The 25,486-nt window shown below is 38.9% G+C and overlaps 1 protein-coding gene across 1 annotated transcript; it reads left to right on the top strand.

Moving 5' to 3' along the window:
* The first annotated feature begins 3,898 nt into the window (after positions 1-3,898).
* Positions 3,899-5,840, top strand: LOC143625950 (serine/threonine-protein kinase PCRK1-like). The gene is made up of 4 exons (XM_077096161.1): positions 3,899-4,556; positions 4,668-4,928; positions 5,018-5,140; positions 5,239-5,840. Exons 1-4 carry the CDS (start codon positions 4,113-4,115, stop codon positions 5,770-5,772), a joined length of 1,362 nt encoding a protein of 453 aa, XP_076952276.1. The 5' UTR covers positions 3,899-4,112; the 3' UTR covers positions 5,773-5,840.
* The last annotated feature ends 19,646 nt before the right edge of the window (positions 5,841-25,486 follow it).

Genomic DNA, 25,486 nt, shown 5'->3' with positions numbered 1-25,486 from the left:
TTAGGAGGACTCGACTCACTCCACCAGCTGTAGAGATGTCGATTTGCTACAAGGATTACTTGGACTCTTTAGATAGGGCACAACGTCAACGCTCACTCGAGGGGGAAATGGACTATGAGGCGGCCTTGTATGAAGACGAGGTCAATCAAGGACACACTCAACCAATGACCGATGAAGAAGCCGCGTACGACGATTACCTAAGGAATAGCTCGGGATCGGGTAGCGAAGAAAATTAGTTAAAGAAACAGCAAACATGGAGGCAAATAATGAGTAAGAAACAGCAAGTTGTTAATGTAATCGTGTCTAAGCATTCTTTAATGTTTGTATTTTTGAGTTACGAATATGCGATAACGATTTAATGTTTGTATTTTTAATGTAAAAGCTATAAATGAAAGTTATGTGTTTTTAATCTTCCAAGCAAAGAATCCTAACAACGAAACCCTAAACCCTAAACCCTAAACTAAACCCTAAACCCCAAACCCTAAACCCAAAAAAAAAAAAAAAAAAAAAAAAAAAAAAACCGGTTAACCGGTTATTAAAAAACCGGTTAATAAAAAAACCGGTTTATTAACCGGTTTCTAAACCGGTCCTAACCGGTTAGACCGGTTAGGGTTTTCAGAAACAAAAACCGGTTAATAACCGGTCCGGTTATTAACCGAACCGGTTTTTTTCCGGACCAAAAAAAACCGGTCCGGTTAATAACCGAACCGGTTTTTTCAAAAAAACCGATTTGTGCACCTCTAACCAACCGTCATAAATCAAGTAGATTATTGATTTAAGACAATAACTCGAATCATATCACAACACACAAGTAATTTGAAAAAAGAGCCAAACTCCTAAACTCGATATGTCACACCATCAAATATATGTGAAGTCAACAATATAGGTACTTAGGCTTGACTATATTTGTTTACATGTTACAACAGTAGACACTTGGAATATAGATAAGGGTTCAAGTTAACCAAGAATCTTTATGGTTGATGGCCCCATGATCAATCATTAAAAAAACCCAAACGTGGGTGCTACATGTTTAGACGCGTTGCTTGTTGGGGGCTAAATTTCAACATGAGGTACCCATCAAAGGACAAGTACGTGCATAAAGTCTCCTACAAGTGTAATTATTTAATGAATATATTAAAAAATATTGATTATATGCAATCGAAAATTGGTTGTTGATGTGGAATTAATTAGTTTTAATTATGCTAAATTGTATCTCCATATGTTACAAACAAGTTACTAAGTTATTTAATAGTGCTACTAAACAAGGGATATGATTGTTTCAAAACGTGTTGTTTTGGACACGCAAATCGATCCACGTTAGACCGTCTCAGGCCCATCACGTGGGAAACAAGGGATATGATGTAACAGTGAGTAGTGACTCATATTCTAAATACGTGTAACACTTAAAAGTTGTATATATTACACCTATTTTAAGTGAATAACTTAGATACAAGATAAACAACTAAACATGTAAAACATAACTGAAAATGAGCATTACTGTATTAGATTAGATATAATATTGAGTGTCGGTAGTCTCAAATTCATACGTGATTATAAAACCATGTCTCACTCCATGTCCATACCTGATTATTTCGTGCAACCACACCCGAAAGCCTTAGTATCATTTCCCATCCAATACATGTTACTAGAACTCTCCAAACAGTTTGTGGGTTAAAGTTTGCTTGAAATAAGCCGAACTAAGGTTGGATCACTTATATTAACTACAATTCTATATATTTTTATAGCCCAACTCATTATAAAAAAACTTTTCTTTATTCTAAATTCTAAAAATCTAACCGATCTAAAACGAGATGAGGTAATGTTATTTTAAACCCACCCAGTGGAGCTTAAGTGGTCCAGATTTTAACTTGATTTAATATTTGAGCTGAGCTAGAGCTTGACTCAGCTCGTGAACAACCTACTCGTTACTCATTATCCATCGGGTTCACGGGCAGCGGGTATGTCCATTTTAGGATGTTATGTGATTAAAGAATATCTATTAACACTGCCGTTATCCAAAACCTGATCTTATGCTCACATCAGAAAAGAGCGATCTAACACATCAATTAGTCAAATAAATTTCTACAAATTCTATAATTTCACTAATTTTAACATGTTATTCATTATATTTGGTTTCGAGTAAAACAAATGTAATTAATAAATTCGAGCATCATCTATTCTATTCGGTATTCACCTAGTGTCGTTCAAGAAAATCTATTCAACTAGTAGTCTAGTACTATATCATCCCAATCCCACTTGTAATTCGTACTCCGATCTATCTACATCCGTACTTGAAAAGGACCTGTTTGTCTTTGTTATTTTGATGATTACTTATATTAAACAAATCAAACAAAAATTAATAAGAAGCCACCAAACACCCCTAACATTTGTCACATTGTGTTCAATTTTAATCTCCCTTTCAAAGACTTTCTCTCCTTCCTTCCCCACTTAGCCTCATCACCATATATACACTCCTCCATCATTTTTGTAAATTGTAACTTACATTAGCTAGGCAACAGGACATAAGTTTGGTGAGCTAAGTTCTAGCTGTCACGTTTCCATTTTTATACAACTCCCTTCAAATTCATATTCATATTCATCTCATCTTCTTATTAATAACTCTCTCATTTTATTCAGCTTTTCGTTCGGATCCACTTCAATATGCGCGTGCTTGTAGCTTTCTAGTACTTCGATTTCGTACCAATCTTCGACTCACATTATTGATCATCATATGGTATTTCATCCTTTTCTTAATCTTTAATTCTTTTCTTAATTATTATGAATTAATCAAACACTTAGTTCAATGTTAATTTTGCTGTCTACAACATGTGGGCTCTTTGTTTTAATTAGCTTTTCTTGATCTTACAACATATTTGCTGTGACTTAAGTTTTGATTTCATTATCGATTCATTCTTCATATATATTTAATGTGAACTTCTTTCAAGTTATTATTGCTTTTTTAGTTTTTGATTTATAAAGTGTCATATGTATAGAGTCAAGCATATATTAAAAGATATAAAGCTCATGCTTTTAATGGCATGACTCATTGACAACCAAGCCTCGTAAGATGGAAGCCATGATACTTTCAAAAGCCAATATAAAGAGAATACTCAACATGTGCTCTAGTATGTTATTGTTGATATTTTAATAATTTATGATTAACAAATATTATATATATATGGTATTTAAAATAAAAGATTTATTTAGTTAGTAGGTTGTTTTGGAAGCCCAAAAATAAAGCAATTATAGGTGATTTTCAAAACTATTTGCGATGGTAATTCAATAACCACCAGCTTTGTCTAGTGATCAAGATGTATAACTTTCCAGCAAAATGATCCAGGTTTTAGTTAGAAAAAAAAAGAGAAGATAGTAGGCAATTCACCGGCTCAAAAAAGTGAATTCACCGAATTTGCTTTGAGGGAGTGCAAACTAAACAGATAAATAATCACGTACTTTTTTTCTTAATATTTTATTCAATATATAATTTAGTTTTTCTTTGATAACTTATAATTTTAATTTCTTAAATATTCAAGTATACGATTTTGTATATTTATTTATCTATTTGTTTATATTCTAATGTAAGTTTTGTTGAAGATTGAATTGTACTATTTGTTGGTCTTGTAGATATGTTAATTTGGATCTAATTCGGATTTCAAAAATACTTATATCTAGATTACTAGATATAGACCAAAATAAATAAAGAAAACCGCGTGTATTTAGATTTTGAAAAATAAATATTATGAGTTGTTAAAGAAAAGCTAAATTATATGTTAAATAAAATAGTATAAATATAATCAAATTGTTTTTCCTTGTTAGATTGTTTATATATAAAATATTCATACTTTTATTGGCATGATTCATTGACAACTAAAAGCCTCTGTGAGATGGAAGCCATGAACATTCAAAAGTCAAATATGAAGAGGATATTAAACATGTGCTCTACTGAGTTATTGTTGTGTTTTATGATTAAGAAAAATCATAATATATATTGTAAATAAATGATAACCAGAACAAACTATTAACATAAGTAATGTGCCTAAACTGCCATCTATGATCACATATATGATTCTTATTAAATTTAATATTTATGGCTATTGAATCATGCTAAACCAATGGTTATTTTTCAGGCAATGAAGGCCATGAGATGTTTCTCCTTCTCTTCATCCTCCCATGGAGACAGGAACAATGACACGAGGACCGCAAAGTCAACCCCGGCCCATTCTTCTCCTTGCATATCCAACGGTCAAGACGATCAAAAGAAATCGAGCACTGAGTTTACTTCACATGACAACTCGGATGTTAGCACCGAGTCCTCTGCCAGGACTTCTTTCGCAAGTTTAAGTCAAAGACGGAGTCGTAATAGTAACAGTAATAATAATAATTTAAGAGAGTTCACCTTTGCTGAGCTGAAATCAGCCACAAGAAACTTTAGCTGCGCCCTCGTGATTGGGGAAGGTGGTTTTGGATGCGTGTATCGTGCGGTTCTTAGAACCGCAGATGGTTCAAGTAAAAAGATTGATGTAGCTATTAAACAACTTGGCAAAAGAGGGCTGCAGGTTAGCTAGTTAGTTAGTTAACAACCTTAAACTATATGTATGTTTGTGTCAGACTATGTTGTTTTTCTGTCACATGTGATCATTTTGTTGCCATTTATTAATGAATCTTAGGGCCACAAGGAATGGATTACAGAAGTGAATGTTCTCGGGTTCGTTGACCACCCGAACCTGGTCAAACTGGTGGGATATTGTGCTGAAGATGATGAACGAGGGATTCAACGTCTTCTCGTGTATGAATATATGCCAAACCGGAGTGTGCAAGATCATTTGTCTAGCAGGGTTCGAACACCTATTCCTTGGTCAACACGGCTGAGAATCGCACAAGATGCAGCTCGAGGTTTAGCTTACCTCCATGAAGAAATGGAATTTCAGGTACCCTTATGAAAAAAGTCAAACTACTTTGACTTTTTAATTATAGGATTTATTGGTTAAAAGTTAAAACATTGTGTTATGATGATCAGATAATCTTTAGAGATTTCAAATCTTCAAACATTCTGTTAGACGAGAACTGGAACGCGAAGCTTTCAGATTTTGGGTTGGCTAGGCTTGGCCCGTCAGACGGGCTAAGCCATGTCTCAACAGCAGTACGTTACTCGACTGGTTAATTTTTTTTAAATGACGATTATACCCTTACACTTCGATATTCTCATAATATTTTTTATATATTTCTTGATCCACACAGGTGGTTGGAACAGTTGGATATGCAGCTCCAGAATACATCCAAACCGGACGCCTCACATACAAGAGCGATGTTTGGAGTTATGGAGTGTTCTTATTCGAACTTATAACGGGCAGGAAGCCATTGGATCCCAACCGGCCCAAACACGAGCAAAAGTTATTGGACTGGGTTAGACCGCACATCTCTAGCGACTTAAGAAAATTTCAACAGATTTTAGACCCTCGGCTTGAGGGAAACTATTCTCTAAAGTCTGCACAAAAGCTAGCCGCGGTTGCTAACAAGTGCCTGCTTAAACAACCAAGAATGAGGCCGAGAATGAGCCAAGTGTTGGAAATGGTGAACCACATTGTGGAAGCTGATATGGCGAGTCCGGAAACACCATTGCCGCCATTCAAGACCGCCTCGACACCAAATGATGGCGGTTGTGAGAAGTCGATGAGGGAGGGGTTGAAGAGAAGGCTTGTTGATCCTGTCATTGGAGATAACAAGTGGTTCGTTTGTTTGACTGGCAATCCTAAGCTCGTGCGAACTAATTAAATTCGAGCGTGTTGTGTTAGCGTACGATCACAAATACGAACTACTTATGAATGTAACCGAATAAGATATAACGTTATTCTTGTTACTTTCATACAAGTACAACAGTGTTATCATTTTTTGTTAAGAGGGGGCGGGACACTGCGTGATATGCCTCCCATCACGCGTGATATGCCTCCCAACACCATCGGCGGTCCTTTGTCAAGCGTGATGGGGTATGGTTGCGTGATGGCCATCACGCGTTTATTGGGTTTGAGTGATGGAACTCTCTTTCTCTCTCTCTCTCTATATATATATATACCCCAAATACACTCTTCTCACTCACACAAAATATAACAAACCATAAAATGAAAATAAAGAGATAAGTGAAGGAAATTTCAACCCACATTGGTGAAGGAAAGAAATGGAGAAGGAACCACCATAGTATAAATATGTTTGTAAACTCTTGTCCCACATCGCTAGATTAACAAACTAGTGAGCTCTTTATAAGAAATGAAATTTCTATGTTAATGTTATTATAAGACATATTACACCCAGTGGTCCTAGCGGAGGATGCGAAGCACCCGAACGCGCACGGGCTCGAGCGAAGTGCGATGGGCGCAATGTGGCGCTTTGATGGCGCACTTTGCACTTCGAAAATAAAATAAAAATCCTTCCATCGCGTACCGCGACGTGGAGGTTACGCGGCCATCGCGTATCGCGATGGGATCCGAAACTTGCTATAAATAGAAAGGGAATTGGACATTCAGAATTCGCTCAAAACTTTCTTTCTATCTGAATACACACACATATAAGTATATTATAAGTATAATACCCAAGTTATCGTAGCGATACCCTATCCGATCGAAAGAAATATGCACGAATCCAAAAGCTCTGCCTGTTAAGGTATGACATTGTGCCATCGTGTAAAGTTTCTGCTCTCGTGATTATCGTTATGATTATTGGTTTTATACTAATCTAGTTATACTACATTGTGTTTATCCTAGGTGCTTAATACCAGGAGGTGTTCTTTAATTATAAACTTGGAAGGTGAGACATTCGAGTTTTTGTACCACTCACATTTGCGTGAGACAACTATTTTTCCGACACTGTCATGGTGATTTAAAAACCTACAAAACCCATAATAGATTGTCTAAATATTTTCAAATGTATTTATAAAGTATTTTAAATACATTACAGTGATTAAGTCTCTGTAGACTTACGGGATGGTTACTACTGGTATTGTGGGGTTTTGTATACAAGGCTTCCTTACTTGGCTATTACACGTTACTTATTGGACAATTGTTAGCCAATAAGTAATATGACCACAGTCATAGATACGGTCGAGTGACAAGTACCTTTCGGTAATTTGTAAGCAGGCAGGTGTAAAAACATCTTAATGCTGTAATTGTAAAATGTGTCATTTACAAATGAATGTACTCACCAGTATTTCCTGCTGATCAAATATTTTAAACATGTTTCAGGTGACTTGTTAGAGACAAAGGAATGATGCCTGCGTGCTTCCAGCTTAAATAAGTGGCTTGTCACCAGAATAAAGAAACGTGTTTTGTGAATTAGGGTTTTGTAGGTTCCTGGACGGATCGTACACGGGATATCGCTAACAACGCAGGTGCGGAATCCCTGCGCAGGTAGTTACGAGTGTAGAGATAGAATCACACAAGCAATAAATCAACCACGTTATATTGATAACCGAACACGTGACTCACGGTCACTATTACAGAAAATAACACGTAACACCAATATGAAACACACTGAAACAAACCCTAAACGACCAACACTCAAACTGTTTCAGCGAAACAGTTTTATACACGACAACTTCGCCATTGGCGAAGTTGTCCATAACTTCGCTGATTCAACAAGTTCGCCATAGCGAACTTGTTGACAACTTCGCGTATTACAAAACAATCATAAACAAAACATAATTACATTACAGACTCGATTACAAATGCTAGACTATGAACTACTGACACACATGTACCAACAGACTCCCCCTTGGCAGTAGCTTCATATCTTGATCTTCAAATCTTGAGTCTTGTAATCTTCACCTCTACGCGTGCGCCCCTTCTCTCACACATACCGACACTACCCCTTGATATTTCCTAGCTTGATCCTTCCCAGCAGGAATGTAGAAGATCTTCTTCTCGTTGAGCACTTTCAAATCAGCCTGCGACAGATTAACAAGATGCATCGGGTCGTACACCCGAAGTACTTCTTGTTCATCCTCATCTTCCATTACCGCCTCAGCTGTCTCACAATCCACGTACCACCATTTTAAATCTTTTAGGACGTTCTTGGGCATAACTTTCATCGGTACTTCTTTCAAATGACGGACTGGTTTATACTTCATAACCATCCATGGTTTGCCGTCAGCCCTCATTCCACGATCTTTGTCTTCTATCAACTTTCCTTTTTGAGGCTTTAGCAGTTCAAACTTTTTGTCTTTAATGGCTTCTTTCCATACGATCTTCTCAATGATTCTTGCCATATCATCATTGCTTCTATTGATCAGCCCCAATCTCGCTAAATCTTTCACCTCACATTCTGGTAAGGAATTCAGAGATCTCAACAATCTCTTAAAGTACTGAATGCCGTCGTACCGTTTGATCACAAATAGTTTCAGCTCTTTGTCGTACAACCAGCATATGATTCCCTTCTTTGACTCTGCATAGCCCTTTATATTATAAGTCTTTCTGAACATCGTTGGCACTGCACGCTTCTTGGTTTTAACAAACCACTGAGCACAGCCTTCTTTCCAGTTCGGCTGCTCCTCCCATACTGTATCTTCTATCACGCTCTCATCCCCCAATTCTGATCTCTCAACAGCTGGAATCTCATGTTCCACTGAATCATCCACAATCTCACCTTCTTCTAATACATCTTCCACATTAATCTGTTCTCCAATCCTCTCAATCTCATCCATAGGCAACACGTCGTCATCATCCATCAACTCATCGTCCTCCTCCTCATCCAACTCCTTCAAAGCATCGATAACGTCTTCAACATCAGCGTCGTCATCCACAACTACAACCTCATCACCAGCTGCATTTGTAGACTCCCCCTCAGTTGTGGAAGCCCCAAGAGCCTGAGAGGTTCTTGGCAGCTCATCACCTGCACCGGAAGGTGCATTGGGATCATCGTCATGATCTTCTCGTCTTTTCGTTCTCAACTCATCGCCCCTACAAGTATTCTCCCCCTGAGATGCCAAGTAATCCTTGAAGGCATCTATTATTCTTCCATGTTCAACCAGGAGGGCAGCTTGTAGTCGATTGGATTCCACTAGGCGGTCAATAGTCTTTGACTGTTCAGTAACAATCCGCTCTAGTGAAAGAATCCTCTCGGTATCTGAAGTAGGCAATGGAGTTGGTGGAACATCAGTAGCTGAAGTGACCGCATGTGGTACACTTGGTAATCCTGCAGTTGTTGTAATTGTAGAATCAACGAATCGTGCAACTACCACCGGTGGATTAAACGGTTGGGGTGGTAGAGACATAACTGCCGGTGCCGACGCCTCGACAGCAGTAGTAGTAACCCGTTCTGATGAAGGAATAAGAGACATACCGGACAAGGCAGGCGGAGCAAAACGTACTAGTCTTGAAGATTCTCCCGCTCCCGAACCCCTACCTGTCCGTTCTCTACGTGAACGTCTGAGCACAATCTGTACTGCTTCCTCTTCATCCACTTCATCCTCATCCTCCTCCACAGTTCTCGGCCTCTTTCCCGTAATTCTTTCCCGAGATACCATGAGCCGTCTCGCCTCAGCAAACGTTTCGTCTAAATCGGAGTCAGCTACCGAAGTAGCTCTTCTAGTAACATCAACCAACTGAGGACCCGAGACATCCATATCAAACAAACCATGTCCACTAAAAGCAGCATCTAGATCAACGTGTTCAGCAGTGGACACAGCCTGAGATATAGTAGCTGTCACAGCAGCAGAAGATACAACAGGCGCAGCTGATACAGCATGAGGTGCTGCCGCCTGATGTGGTTGCGGATCCCTGAACTCGTCCCCTCCTGCAGGAACATACTCCGGGTTGATGAGATACCCGAAAAGTGGAGTATGCCTGGGACGCCGCTCAGGGTTGCTACGAGTGCTCGACGTCCTGCACTGAGCAAAGATACGTTTTGTTACGCACTCAACGTATCTGATAGAGCGTCTTTGCGGTATAGACGGAGCGACATGATTAATAATCATTTGTAGAAACCGAGGATACATAATAAAACGCTCGCGCGCCGTCGCCCGTCTCTGACGATCAATCTCGTAAAAGATTAGCTGACTAAAAGAATATCTGCGGTTGTAAGTCAGCGCAATCATGGCCGATTGCATCGTCGCACCCATCCCGTCTGTTCCTGCCTTTCTGCCGGACATGCATACTATTAACACATGCATCAGAAAGCGCCATTGATCCAGCAGAAAGCCTTTCCTCCTCTGCGAGTCCCCCAGCGGACCCGAATAACCCATCCTCAAGTAAGCTCCGTCACGGAAAGGAGCTACGAACTCCGTTGGGTCGTCTCTCGTTTCATCACCGAACTGCAGAGCCAACCGTATGTCTTCCGAGGAAAACTGTATGTCTTGACCATTGACAGTTGCTCGCATCACTGGAGGCTCAGGTCTGCAATCATAATACACCGTCTGCCAGAAATCTTCAATGTTAGGCAGAGATATGGGTAGTGTATTAGTGATCGCGTGAAAAACTCGTGATCGTTGGAGAAATGTGATAATCTCCCTATAGTCTTCAACGCCTCGTGCGTCTGGATCCAAAGTGATATATTGGTTATGGGCTGGAAAGAATTGTCGTTGCTCATCACCATCATCACCACCAGCACCTCCAACAGCAGCCATATCATAGTCGCGCAATTGTTGCTGAATCCACAAAACCTGAGAGCCGCAGTGGGATGCTGCCATGTATTCAGCTTCGCATGTTGAAATTGCAACTGATGTCTGTTTCTTGCACTGCCAGGAAACTAATCTTCCTCCAAGAAACTGACAGCCTCCTGTTGTTGACTTCCGACTCTGATTACATCCACCATAATCAGAATCTGTATATGCCACCAGTTCAACGTCTCCTCCCTTTGGGTACCACAACCCTAGTTTCGGCTTGCCCTTAAGATACCGCAAAATCCTCTTCACACCTTTCATGTGAGATTCCTTTGGGTTTGCCTGAAAACGAGCACAAAGACAAACAGAAAACATTATATCGGGCCTAGAAGCAGTTAAATACATTAATGAACCTATTATCGCCCGATACAGAGTAGGGTCCACATCTGCGTCACCATCTGATTCAGCGCCCAATTTGTGATTAACGCAGATTGGGGTGTCATATGGAGAACTGTCCTCCATCTTGAATCTCTGCAGCACATCATGAACATACTTTGTTTGATGAATGAACATCCCATCCTTCTTCTGATCAACCTGCAATCCTAGAAAGAAGGTTAGTTCACCCATAGCACTCATCTCGAATCGTTTCTTCATGACAGCCTCAAAATCCTGACACATGGATACTCTTGATGCAGCAAAAATGATATCATCCACGTAGACTTGAACCAGTAAGAAGTCACATCCTTCTCTCTTCACAAACAGTGTACTGTCGATCAATCCCCTTGCAAAACCATTTTCCAGCAAGTAGTCTGATAACGTTGAATACCAGGCACGAGGTGCCTGATGTAACCCATATAACGCCTTGCTCAACCTGTATACGTGATCCGGAAAGTCTGGGTCAGGAAAACCCGGAGGTTCCTCAACAAACACAACCTCATCAACTTTCCCGTTAAGAAACGCGCTCTTCACATCCAACTGAAACACCTTCATCTTTTTAGATGCAGCAAACGCCAAAAACAATCTAATCGCTTCTAACCGGGCAACAGGAGCGAAAACCTCATTGTAGTCAATACCCTCTTGCTGATTAAAACCTTTAACAACCAGCCTCGCCTTATTTCTCACGATAATCCCCTTTTCATCTCTCTTGCACTTGAACACCCATTTCGTGCCTATAGCATGCACATTCTTTGGTTTTTCAACCAAAGTCCAAACTTCCATTTTTTCGAACTGAGCCAACTCTTCTTGCATGGCTTCGACCCACGAGCTGTCCTTTAAAGCCATTTGATAATTCTTCGGTTCAACTTGGCTTATGAAGCAAGAGTACAAACATTCGTTCATGATACCTGTATCTTTAATGCTTGTATAAACACAGGTGTGCTCATTCAAGCTACTTCTGGTTTGTACACTAGAGGACACATCACCTATAACATTCTCCAATGGGTGATCTTTGTGAATTCTCGTGGTCGGAACAGCACCGACATGCAAATTGTCTTCCAAGTTTGAAGAGATCTCATCTATGGTAGTTTCAGGCTGAGAGTGAAAAGGATTAATAAACTCATCTTCAGTTGAGGCCGCAGGGGTATCGATAGGGTTTGATGTGGAAGGCTGAGATTTTTCTGTCATCTGATGTTGCACTACCTCCTCTTCCTCATCAAATATCATCTTCGTCACTGCTCTTTCGTCTTCTTCAGAAATTTCCAAAGTAGGTACGTTAAACGACTTAAAAAGTTTAACATAGTCAAACAGCTCAGCAGGTCCATTGCTTGGTTTTGGCGGTTGGTAACTAGTAATGTCGGTGTTACAAACCACTTCCACCTTGCAAGTTGTCGTATTGAAGACCCGTCTGTTGGGAGTCCCAACAACATAACCGACTAGGATTCCCTCATCAGCTACTTCACCAAATTTCGAATTAGTCTTCAAAATCGAACAAGGAGACCCAAAAGGTTCAAGACCGCACAAGTTGGGCTTCCTTCCGTGCATAAGCTCGTAACAAGTTTTTCCAAGTCTCTTAACGGTTAACACCCGATTCAGAACATAGCAGGCTGTAGCAACTGCTTCAGCCCAGAACATCACAGGAAGCTTTGAGTCTGCCAGCATAGTTCTGGCTCCTTCAATCAACGTTCGGTTCTTCCTTTCAGCTACTCCGTTCTGTTGTGGAGTATACGGAGCGCTGTATTGATGCTCAATACCCTTCTGAAGACAAAAGATTTCCATCTCAAAGTTCTTGAACTCTGTCCCATTGTCGCTTCTGATAAATTTAACTGATTTACTCATGACGTTCTCGACTTTTGTAATTAGATTCTTCACCATCTGAGTCGTCTCGTCTTTCGTTTTCAGAAAATATACCCACGAGTATCGCGAGTAATCATCAGTTATCACCAAGCAGTAAGAAGTACCGCCTAGACTTTGTACATTCACTGGACCGAAGAGATCCATATGAAGTAGTTCTAGAGTACCAGCAATTGAGTTGATCGTCTTGATGAGATGGCTTTTCTTGTGTTGTTTTCCCTTCTTGCACGCTATGCATTTATCTTCAAAGTTGAAACTCTTTAAGGGAACGCCCATCACAAGCCCATTTTTGACAATGAAGTTCATCTTACGAAGATGAATATGTCCCATTCTCCTGTGCCATAATTCTGATTCTGATTCGCTTGCCTTTGTCATTAAACAGGATTCTCCGGTGGCCATTTCAGTAGACCTCATATCCATCACGTATGTATTCGTTTCACGTGGAGCTTTCATTACTATCCATTCTTCAGGTATATGAAAACCAGGCTTCAATACAATCGCTTCATTCTTAGTGAAATGGACAGTGTATTCTTTATCACAAATCTGCGACACACTCAGCAGATTGTGCTTTAATTCCTCCACAAAGTTTACATTTTCAAGTGTCATTTTCCCATTTGACACAGTTCCTCTACCAGTTATCCTTCCTCCGCTATCACCAGCAAAACTAACTCTAGCTCCCTGAACAGGTTTCAAATCTTGCAACAAGTGTTTGTTGCCAGTCATGTGCCGGGAACAGCCGCTATCTACAATCCAAAGATTGTTGGCAGCCCTGTTCAACTGTTCCTGCACAATAAAACAAAGAGTTAGAATCTTGGGACCCAAGACCAATTGGTCTTGGATCGATACGTCCCGTACCCTGGCTTTCTCAAGTTAGCATCAGGATAAGTTCTGTAAGCCCTGTTAGGGTATCTCCTTGCAGATTGGGCGTAATGTCTTCCAAACTTTTGAGAGTTGAAAGTATTATATCTTGTGGTTTGGTTGAAAAAATGAGGTTTGTATTTATGAAAACTTGAATTAGTTACATTTTTGTTCTTTGAAAAGTTTCCATTTTTAGCAGTAACAAAATTACGCTCATCCGCAGTTTTGTTTGGCCTCACACCTCTGAATCTAGGCTTCAGAGGGCAGTCTGCAACTAAATGCCCTAATTTGTTACATCTAAAGCAACATCGTCTCTCAATTTTCTTGTCAAATGTTGGCTTGGATGTAGAGGCAGTGTTACCATCCGTTTGTCTCACATAAGGTGGGACGTACGGATTGAGTGGAGAACTCTTTTTAGAAACTTTATTTTTATCTCCATCGGTGGGTAACCCTACCTTCTCTTTTGTCTGATCAGATTCGGACAACTTATCCGAATCCGATGAGACTGGACTTGAAACAGAAATATTTACACTAGAAACAGACGAACTCGTTTCGCCACAGCTAACACTTGATTCTACCCTTGAAATCTTAATTGGAGTTGTCTGATTAACCTCGAAATCAACAGATTTCTGAACACTCGGATTATATGTATAATTGTGGTTAAAGGGTGGTGGAACTTCGTGATATCCGATTCCTCCCCTCTTTGCAGAGGTACCTGGATCACTCACGAGGTGATCAAGGATGGCCGAGGAATTCCTGAACTGCTCAAGTTTGCGGTTCAGTTCCACCACCTTTACCTGGTGGTCAGCAATCTGTTTATCCCGATCAGCAATCACTTTAGTTTTTTCCTCCAAAACTTCATAACTAAGATCAATTATTTCAATTTTCTCAGCAAGTTTAATTTTTAAGCTTTGAACGTCTTTTTCACATGCTTTTATTTTAATTTTATAACTCGTTTCTCTTGCTTTCGTAAAATGGTGATCTTCTTTAATAGTTTTAAAGTCAGCATCTAAATGGACATACTGATCAGTTATCGTTTTAAGTTGCTCAGACAAATTCTCACAACTAGTACAAATAGTTTTAGGACTTACCTCGGAGCGATTATCTTTGTCATTTGCCATGAAAGCGGTTTCTTCTTCATTTGCTTTCTCAATTTCTTCAACCTTCTCACATTCTTCAGCTTCAGACTCAGCCATGTTTGCTTGCTCACCAGAACCACTTGAGCGTTGATTCCAGTTGTACTCTCCTGCCTCTCTGGTCAACATGGCATTTATCTCTCTGTTAACTCCTGAGTGTTGTGTAGGTCGACCTTGTCCTCGTTCAACCCTCTCATTTCTGCATTCCTTGGCAAAGTGCCCGTACTGTTGACAATTATAGCACCTTACCTTGGACTTGTCGAACCCGGGCCTACCACCAACAAACTTTCTTCCAGTTTTGTGCATAAACCGTTTAACACGCCTCACAATCATTGCCATTTGCCATTGCAAATCCATCTCCTCCAGATCATCAGCATCGATCTGGTCGTAGTCCTCATCCAGAACAGCAGGGTCCACAATCTTCCCCTGGATGTAGTTTTCATAGGAAGCAATAAATGATGCATAGACTGCAAACTGCTCTTCAGCAGATTTTACACTCATAGGCATCTTGGAATAATTATTGCTTGAGGCATGTGCAGAAAAACCACTTGAGGACGCTTGAGGCTTTGAAGTACTAGATCCTCCAGCAACGAAACATACATCACCATTCATGTTAACAGAAACATTTCCTTCATGAGGTGAGTCAGGACCTGACTCCCCTTTTGAGTAAAAAGCAGCAGATTCAGGCCTTGAACTTGAGCCTGAGTTAACCTTAGCACCATAAATACCAGGGTCTTGTATCTGATCTGTTGGTGTTTCCTTTCGAACCATATTAAGCTCATAAGTTCTGAGCTTGTTTACTGTTGTTTCTAGATCATAGGTTGGAAAGTCTCTGTCTTCCCTCATAAGGACGGTGTACATTTCCCACTTCGGTGGGAGAGCATCGAGAAGCTTTTCAACGATCTCTTCTTCTCGGTAAGCAATTGAATAATTGCTGAGCTCTGTCATTAGATGATAGTATCTGGTGATAATATCATCCAGTGATTCGTTCTTCAAAAATTTGAAGACGGAGAACTGGGTCTTCAAAAGTTTTACCTTCGATGCACGGATACCCACATTCCCCTCGAATCTATTTTCAAGAGCATCCCAAAGCTCTCTTGAAGAAGTGTACTTTCGGAACGTATGGAGAACCTCTTGAGGAAGTGCCATTGTTATCGCAGCATGGGCCTTGCTTTCGGCCTCGTACATTTTCTTCTCTTCGTCCTCCATTTTGCTGTACTTCTTAACCACATCGCGACCTTCGTATTGCGCAGTTGGAGGGATATATCCATCCTGGATGCACACCCACATTTTGGCATCCTGGTATTTGATGTATTGGATGAATCTGTCCTTCCATGCCACGAAGTCAGTTCCTTTCATCAGCCTCGGGGCCTTAGTGGCAGACCCCGCTTCTACTTCCATCTTGACCAAATCGGAGATGTTGATCGACGACATCCTTGCAAAAACCTGAAAAACCTGGAAAAAACAAAAAAATATTAAAACAGCTCAGTAGGCGAAGTTAAGAATAACTTCGCTTGAAGGTTAACTTCGCTGAAAAGAGAACTTCGCTGAGATCTTAAATTCGCTTGAATTTGGCGAAGTTAAAAATAACTTCGCTTAGCTCTGGTGAACTTATGAGTTGAGCGAACTTGGGTATGAAGCGAAGTTGCGGATAACTTCGCTAAGGCGAACTTATGAAGTGAGCGAAGTTGTGGTTAACTTCGCTAATCCTTATATCTTCGCCAAAAACCCTAATTCCAGCGACGGAAACTTCGCCTGAAGAATGTTAACTTCGCCCGATGAACGGTAACTTCGCCCGATGAACAGGGAAGTTTGTTCAGATCTGTTTTCGTCAATCCAGCAGCTCCCGATCAATGCAAAGGCTTGAAAATGACTGTCAAGCACTAGCAAAACTCAATCCCAACAAAAACACGTCCCGCGAATAGGTCAAACGAGACGTTTTCTACACCCGCGTGAAATCCCGAACCTCACAATCGAGCCGATTCGCTCTGATACCAATTGTAGGTTCCTGGACGGATCGTACACGGGATATCGCTAACAACGCAGGTGCGGAATCCCTGCGCAGGTAGTTACGAGTGTAGAGATAGAATCACACAAGCAATAAATCAACCACGTTATATTGATAACCGAACACGTGACTCACGGTCACTATTACAGAAAATAACACGTAACACCAATATGAAACACACTGAAACAAACCCTAAACGACCAACACTCAAACTGTTTCAGCGAAACAGTTTTATACACGACAACTTCGCCATTGGCGAAGTTGTCCATAACTTCGCTGATTCAACAAGTTCACCATAGCGAACTTGTTGACAACTTCGCGTATTACAAAACAATCATAAACAAAACATAATTACATTACAGACTCGATTACAAATGCTAGACTATGAACTACTGACACACATGTACCAACAGGTTTAACCCTATAAAACATATGTTTGTATCAAAAGGGATTAAATTCCCGGTTTATCATAATAATAATCATGGTGTTTTTATAACTCTGATCGTTTTTCTTAACTACGGTTCTGATGAAATTTTCCGCTGCAAAATAATTTAATAAACACCGATACCACCAATCAATAATCACGGCTCCCCTCCCGGGGTATAGGGGTCGGGGGGTGTGACAGCTGAAGTGGTATCAGAGCCACTAGTTTAAGCAATATGGGTATTTTAATAATACCTAATCTTAAAAATTAATGTTAGGAAATAAATGCATTAACTTATGTGTTAACCATAAAAATAAGATTTTAACTACACGTGAATATAAGTACTATTCTCGTTTGGAGTTCGTTGTTTTATAACTTTTGACTAACAGCATGAGTGAGCTAGTTGATGTTTTTGAACACATATCCGTTAACTCCACGGATATAGAAGAAGGAGAATGTAGTCAACAACAACCTGAACCCATGATCTTTCAAGCCCAACCTGTAGAAAAACCAAAGCCTAAAAGAAGAAGAAGGCTTAAAGACTGGCAACGAGGATTGAGAAGAAATAAGAAAGGAAAAACCACAGTCAAACAACTAACTCAACCACAACCTGAACAACCAACTCAACCACAACCTGAAAAATTAACTCAACCACAACCAACTCAACAACAGCCACAACCAATTGAACCACCACCAATTTTACCACCACCTATGTCAACAATACCACTGCAAGAAAGACTAGGCAGATGCCTAGATGAATGTGAAATCTTCCAACCAGCATTCAACGATATAGGTGCAGGAAGTTCCAGCAACCCTAATATGTCATCCCATGATCCAAATAATACCATGCTCCCTGATGACATCATCAGTCAAGCTCAAATGGAAGAATGGTGGACAAACGATTGGCAATACCAAACAATGATGTCAAATCCTTATGCACCATTCCAGGCTGAAACCGCAAACTACCCCACCATGACGCCAGAAATGACGACAGAACTCCGTCACTATGGGGATGAATTGGTGGATACCGCCAATAGACTGAGGAATATTGGGGAGACCCTACTCTAGAAATACTATGACCGAGAGCCTTATATATAAAGCCATATATATATAATATTTATATGTTCATTATCGTAATTTCTTTGATATAAAAAAAGAGTATGTATGTAAGAAAGGTGTGTATTGACGCATATATATAGTGTTTAGATGTAAAATATAGTGATGCATATATAAAAAAAGAGTAAATGTCGCAAAGATCGACGATTTTGACATATTTTGTGCCTATGTGTTATTTTATGTTTAGGTGTTAATAATTCTTGCTACCTTATTTGATTACGATATTAATAATTTCTTTCTTAATTGTAATTCAGATGTCGAATGAGCACAATCGTGAAAATGAGCACAATCGCGAAAATGAACACAATCGCGAAAATGAGCATAGTCACGTAAATGAGCACAATCCCGGAAACGAGCATAATCATGAAATTCATAATCAAGAAACTCATCTGAAGTGTGAAGTGTCGTGAGTATACGACAAAATTCTTCGAATATGCAAGAATGGTACCGGCTTTAGCTTCGCCAGAATCAGTACTAATTTCTCGTTATATTTGGCGATTAGTAAGTGAAATCCGCGATCTTGTAAAGTCAGCTAGACCTCAGACTATTGAAGAAACAGTTGAGCTAGCTAATACCATGACAGACGGATTAGTCCGAACTCAGGAAGAAAACAAAAAGAAAGATCTAGCCCAGAAGATTACCCAACAGTTTCAGAAGAAAGGAACAGGGCAATCCTATGCTCATCTTTTCTGTAAAACTTGCAGAAAAAGGCATTCAGGGAGATGCGCTTTTAAGAAAACCAAGTATTGCAATTATTGCAAAATGGCTGGACATACGGATGAAGAATGTAGGAAAGTCGTGTTTGCTACAACTGCGGAGAACCTGGCCACATCCTTCCAGAATTTCCAAATCTGATAAAGGTGCCTGACAATAAAGCAAAGAACACAGATGGACCTAAGAAGAATGCACGAGCCTTTCAGCTTACTGCATAAGAAACAACAATGATTCCAGACGTCATTGCGGGTACGTTCCTTATCAATAACGTTTACGCTAAAGTATTTTTTGATTCCGGAGCAAACCAAAGTTTTATAAACACGAAGTTTTGCCAAGCCTTAAATCAACCATTAACCAAACTCCATCAAGTCTGCACGGTAGAGACGGCAGATGGAAATTCCATTCATATTCATGAAGTACTCCAAGAAGAAAACATAAACTTACTAGGCCACCAGTTTAAAGCAAATTTACTCCCAATGAATCTGGCTGGATTCGATGTTATATTAGGAATGGACTGGCTAGCAGCCAATCATGCTCGAATCCTATGTAATACAAATTCTGTTGAAATTCGCTCGCCAACAGGAGAAATTATTACAATTCAAGGAGATAAGATGCTCAAGCCTAGAAAGTTTATATCAGTAACGAAAGCGGCAAGCTATCTAAGGAAACAAGGCGTAGTATATATGATTTCTGTAATCATTAGCGCCAAAGGAAAAGAGCTAAAGGAAATTCCGGTAGTATCGGAATACTCTGACGTCTTTTCAGAAGATTTAACCGAACAACCGCTTGATCGTGAAGTGGAATTTAGAATCCATATAATACCAGGAGTAGCGCCAGTTGCTAAAGCACCATATAGATTAGCGCCAACAGAGATGTTAGAATTAAAGAAGCAATTAGATGAATTGCTAGAAAAAGGTTTCATACGACCTAGCTCATCACCCTGGGGAGCACCGGTATTGTTTGTCAAAAAGAAAGATTGGTCAATGCGTATGTGTATCGATTATAGAGAACTGAATAAGGTCACAATTAAGAATCGGTATCCCTTACCAAGAATTGATGATTTATTCGATCAACTCCAAGGAGCTCGATATTTCTCTAAAATTGATTTACGCTCAGAATATCATCAATTAAAAGTGCAAGAAGAAGGTGTTCCTAAAACAGCTTTTAGGACAAGATATGGTCATTATGAGTTTACAGTCATGCCATTTGGTTTAACCAATGTACCAGCTGCATTTATGGATATGATGAACCGAATATGTAAACCATATTTGGATAAATTTGTAATCGTTTTCTTAGATGATATACTTATTTATTCCAAAACCAGTGAAGACCATGTTAAACATCTTCATACACTTTTGACACTATTGAGGAAAGAGAAGCTTTACGCTAAATTCTCAAAGTGTGAGTTTTGGTTACAAGAAGTACAGTTTCTAGGACACTTGATTAACCATGAAGGTATTCACGTGGACCATGCTAAAATAGAAGCTATTACTAATTGGGAAATTCCTAAAACTCCTACAGAAATTCGAAGTTTCTTGGGATTAGCAGGATATTATATACGCTTCATTCAAAACTTTTCCCGAATAGCAGTTCCGTGAACCAAGTTAACGTGTAAGAATGTCAAGTTTGAATGGGGACCTAAGCAAGAAGAAGCTTTTATAACTTTGAAGTAAAAGTTAACAAATGCCCCAATACTTGCACTACCAGAAGGAACTGAAGATTGTACAGTCTGTTGTGATGCTTCTAAATCAGGATTGGGATGTGTATTAATGCAACGTGAAAAAGTCGTTGCTTACGCATCTAGACAATTAAAAAAGCATGAAGAGAATTATACAACACGTGATTTAGAATTGGGAGAAATAATTTTTGCCCTAAAGATCTGGAGACACTATTTATATGGTAGTAAGTTTACCGTATTCACAGATCATAAAAGTTTAAAATATATCTTTGGGCAAAAGGAGCTTAACATGAGGCAAAGACGCTGGATGGAAATTCTTAGCGATTATGATTGTGAAATCCTATACCGTGAAGGTAAGACAAATATAGTAGCCGATGCATTAAGCAGAAAAGAACATGAGAAACCTAAAAGAGTGCGAGCTCTAGGGTTAGAACTTCAAATCAATTTAATTGATGAAGTAAAGAATGCTCAGAAACAAGCAATAGAAGAAAACAATATTGCTGATGAGAAAAGAAATGGTACCATTGATCTACTTGTCAAAGGAAATGATGAAATTCTTCGAATGGGGAACAGGATCTGGATACCAATCATAGGAGGATTAAGAGAAAAGATTCTCGAAGAATCCCATAACTCCAAATACACAATGCATCCTGGAAGAGATAAAATGTATCAAGATTTGAAGAAAATCTATTGGTGGATAGGAATGAAAAAGGACATAACCAGTTATGTTTCAAAATGCTTAACTTGTTCACAAGTTAAAGCAGAACATCAGAAGTCATCCCGATTACTTCAACAATTAGAAATGCTAGAATGGAAATGGGAATTAATAACAATGGATTTTGTTACCAAATTACCTACCACACGAAAAGGAATGACACAATCTGGGTGATTGTGGACAGATTAATAAAATCATCTCATTTTATACCAATGAAGGAAACTTTTAAAATGGAACAATTAGCTAAGCTGTATGTAGACAAAGTTGTCTCATTACATGGAGTTCCATTATCCATTGTATCGGATCGGGATAGCCGTTTTACTTCTCATTTTTGGAAAAGTTTCCAAGTAGCTATGGGAACAAAATTAAACTTGAGCACAGCATACCATCCACAAACTGATGGTCAAAGTGAAAGAACCATACAAACATTGGAAGACATGTTAAGAGCATGTGTAATAGATTTTGGTGGAAATTGGGATGACCATTTACCACTAATAGAGTTCTCCTATAATAACAGTTATCATACAAGCATTAACGTTGCCCCATTTGAATCCCTTTATGGACGAAGGTGTAGAACACCAGTATGTTGGGCAGAAATAGGAAGAAAACAATTATTAGGTCCTGAAATTATACAAGAGAGCACGGATAAGATAAATCAAGTCAAGGAGAGATTAAAGACCGCACGAGATCGTCAGAAAAGTTATGCGGCTCATCGACGCAAACCATTGGAATTTCAAGTTGGAGACAAAGTGCTACTGAAAGTATCTCCATGGAAAGGAGTAATCCGAGTCGGTAAGAGAGGAAAGTTAAGTCCAAGGTTTGTTGGACCATTTCAAATTCTCAAACGAATTGGAAAAATTTTATTTTCATTAACTGTCTTAACACATTTTCCATTAACATTTTAATTTATTTTCTAAGTTGGGATTATTTGTTAAGCCTAAGATAATGGGCTTAGCATCCTGTGGACTTTGTTAAATTTGGCCCATCTGTTCATTAAGTAACTAGGCCTAACTTGTCACACCCCGACCAAAGGCGGAACATGCCGGGGTGCAACGTGATTGGACAAATACACAAGACACTATTAAAGTGACAATATTTAATCAACTCATTTACTTCACAAATCAATAAACAACACATCTTGGTCATACAACAAATTGAACACAAGTAAACAAATATATTGTTCGTTTTACTAATATCCTAATAGTCTTAGTAACGTTTTTCGTCAAGTCCTCAAGTCGATAAAAGTCAAACCTGTAACAATGCATAAAATAATATTTTGTCAACACGTATGTTGGTGAGCAATTTCATAGTTTGAGTATATATAATATGAGCGAAATCCACAAATGTATATGAGACTATAAATAAAAGCATCAATCGTGGCATATAAAACATATGTAAATGAGGATCCTTTCTACTCGGTAACAACCGACATACTCGGATAATGAGGCCTTATTCTACTAGCACAAGGCTAAGTAGTTAGGGGAGCGTATGATCATACTTAATGAGGCTCAACAACGACATAAAAATAAACACTCGCGCACGTAAAGTATATGAGGCATATAACACACAAAAGAACAAGTATTCCAGGTATCATATACCCTAAAGTTTGTGGTTTGAGAAACGTGTATAATAAATCATTCTTGTTTTGAATAAGTATGCATGTTACCCCCAAAAGATAAAAGTGAAAACGGGGATGAAATGTACTCACCTCGATTGATGAACCGAGAAATAAATAGACAAATAAATGAAGCTCGAACGGTAAACGAACAGATCCGACTTGAAACGATAAAGACCTTGGCTAAAATAAATAATGTAATATATATTAATGAACTTGAAACCATAATGAAACTATATTGGAAACATTGGACGATGAGGTTCGGTTGTAAATCGGGTTACCGGTTAATTTGTTAATGATTAGGGACTTATACTAAATTGATAATTAAAATGAAATAATGTTATTTTATTGGGCTTTTAAATAACTAAACCAATACCAAATAGAAACAACACAGGCTTAATTTAAGAGTTCGGTTTTATAAAAATGAAAAGATAATAAAGATTATAATAATATTATTAATGAGAATAATAATTCTAAAAAGATATGTTATATATATATATATGTAAGATAATGACGGTAAGAATAATAACCATAATTATTATTAATAATACCAATAGTAATAGTTAAAGAATAAATATCTTAATATTAATTAAAATGTTGTTGATAAAAATGATAATAATAATAAATAATATTGATAGTAAGTAATGCTACCATACTCGATGTCGGTTTGATTTCTAAACGAATTCATAACATAAATATAATAATATTATTGTTAATAAATAAATGATAGAAATATGATTTTAATAAATAATAATATGATCCTTATTAGCAATAATAGCAACTTTAATAACAATAATAATAATAATAATCCATTTATTATGAAAATAATGGTAAAAATAATTGTTTTGGTTAATGATAATAATAACAATAATAATAATAACCGTTAAAACCTAAAAGTTTTATATATTTTTATGGTTTTATACTAAATATACAACTTGTAACAATGATAACACGAACTCGGTTTTAACGTGGGACTCGAACCCGGGTCTTGACGAGACGACCCAAAAATCCAAATACCGAAACACAATATGTTAACAAACCAATTCCATAATTTAAATAACAATTTAAAACCAAACTCGTTCTAACGTATATAACCAAATATATATAAAACCGGTTAATTAACGAACTTAAATCCGATAATCGATATATGAAGTTTAATAACACTAACACCCAATTTATATACCTTTTTCGTGTTCCAGAGTCGAAACTGCCGGAGAGAGAGAGAGAGAGTCGGCTGAGAGAGAGAGAAAGAGCCGAAAAGAGAGAGTGAGAGAGACGAGAGATAGAGCCGGAGCGCCGGCGGCCGGTTTTCCGGGCGCCGGAAAAACGTGCAGGTGGGGGAAAGAGAAGGGAGGTCGGCTGAGGGTGATGGAGATGCCGGAAAACCGAGGGAGGGAGAGTGAAATGGTGGTGTCGGGTTACGGGGGAGAGGGTGGCTGGAGGTGGTGTTGGCTGCGGCCGGAAGTTTGGGAGAAGAAGATGGGGGGGGGGGGATGTGGGGTGCGGGGGTCACCGGAAAGACGGGAAGGAGAAAATGAGGAGCTCGGTGGTGGTGTGTGTCGGAGGTGATGGTGCTTGCCGGAACCGATTCCGGTCGCCGGAAAACGGCGCCGGATTTGGAAGAGAGAAAGAGGGAGCGGCTGAGTTGTTAATAATAGGGTTAGGGTTTTAAGTTTTTTTTTATATATGTTACATATTTACAGAAACACCCCCTTAAGTTCTAAATGTTATACTAAAATTTATTAATCTTAATAAATTGTTAATCATAGATTGAGAATGGCAAGAAATACCCCTTACAATTTATAAACAAATTTTATGTTAAATGAACAACGATTAGTACACGCCTACATGACGGGTTTGATGAACTAAGTACGTGAAAACTTTAAAAATCGACTTAAATGATTAATAAAATTACCGGATCGGGTTTACAATACAATACGGGTTTGAACTATAATTTATTAAAATAATGCGTGAAAGAAAATCAAAATTCGAATTTGACGAATGTCACATAACTGGCCAGGCCCAAAGTCCACCTCAAGTCACTAACTGGCCGAGAACTCAAGGACAGAGAACTCAGCCGAGAACTTGTGACCGAGAACACTTGGGACCGAGATCGTTGACCGAAATCATAAATTTTGACCGAGATCCCTGCCACCGAGAACTCTGACCGAGAACTCCAAGGCAGAGAACTTGTGGCCGAGAACTCTGGTTGGCTGCATGTTGACCGAGAACCACATGGTTTGACCAAGGATTCCCAATCTGGCCGAGAACCCCTAGTTCAGCCCATTTTCTATCTCATGTTTCCATACTACCCAGAATACTTGATTCACGGTTCAAATCATGAACTT

Source organism: Bidens hawaiensis, unplaced genomic scaffold, assembly GCF_021521415.1.
Source record: "Bidens hawaiensis isolate Kalapana, Puna unplaced genomic scaffold, B.hawaiensis_p1.1 tig00004269_1, whole genome shotgun sequence".
NCBI classification, from domain to species: Eukaryota; Viridiplantae; Streptophyta; class Magnoliopsida; order Asterales; family Asteraceae; genus Bidens; species Bidens hawaiensis.
This window is presented reverse-complemented; position numbering and strand designations above follow the sequence as displayed.

Bases quoted from the DNA above. Each gene is read 5' to 3' on its own strand.
- LOC143625950 (XM_077096161.1), top strand. From the start codon at position 4,113: ATGGTTATTTTTCAGGCAATGAAGGCCATGAGATGTTTCTCCTTCTCT. The intron at 4,557-4,667 runs GTTAGCTAGTTA...AATGAATCTTAG, and splicing joins TTGGCAAAAGAGGGCTGCAG to GGCCACAAGGAATGGATTAC. The intron at 5,141-5,238 runs GTACGTTACTCG...TGATCCACACAG, and splicing joins TAAGCCATGTCTCAACAGCA to GTGGTTGGAACAGTTGGATA.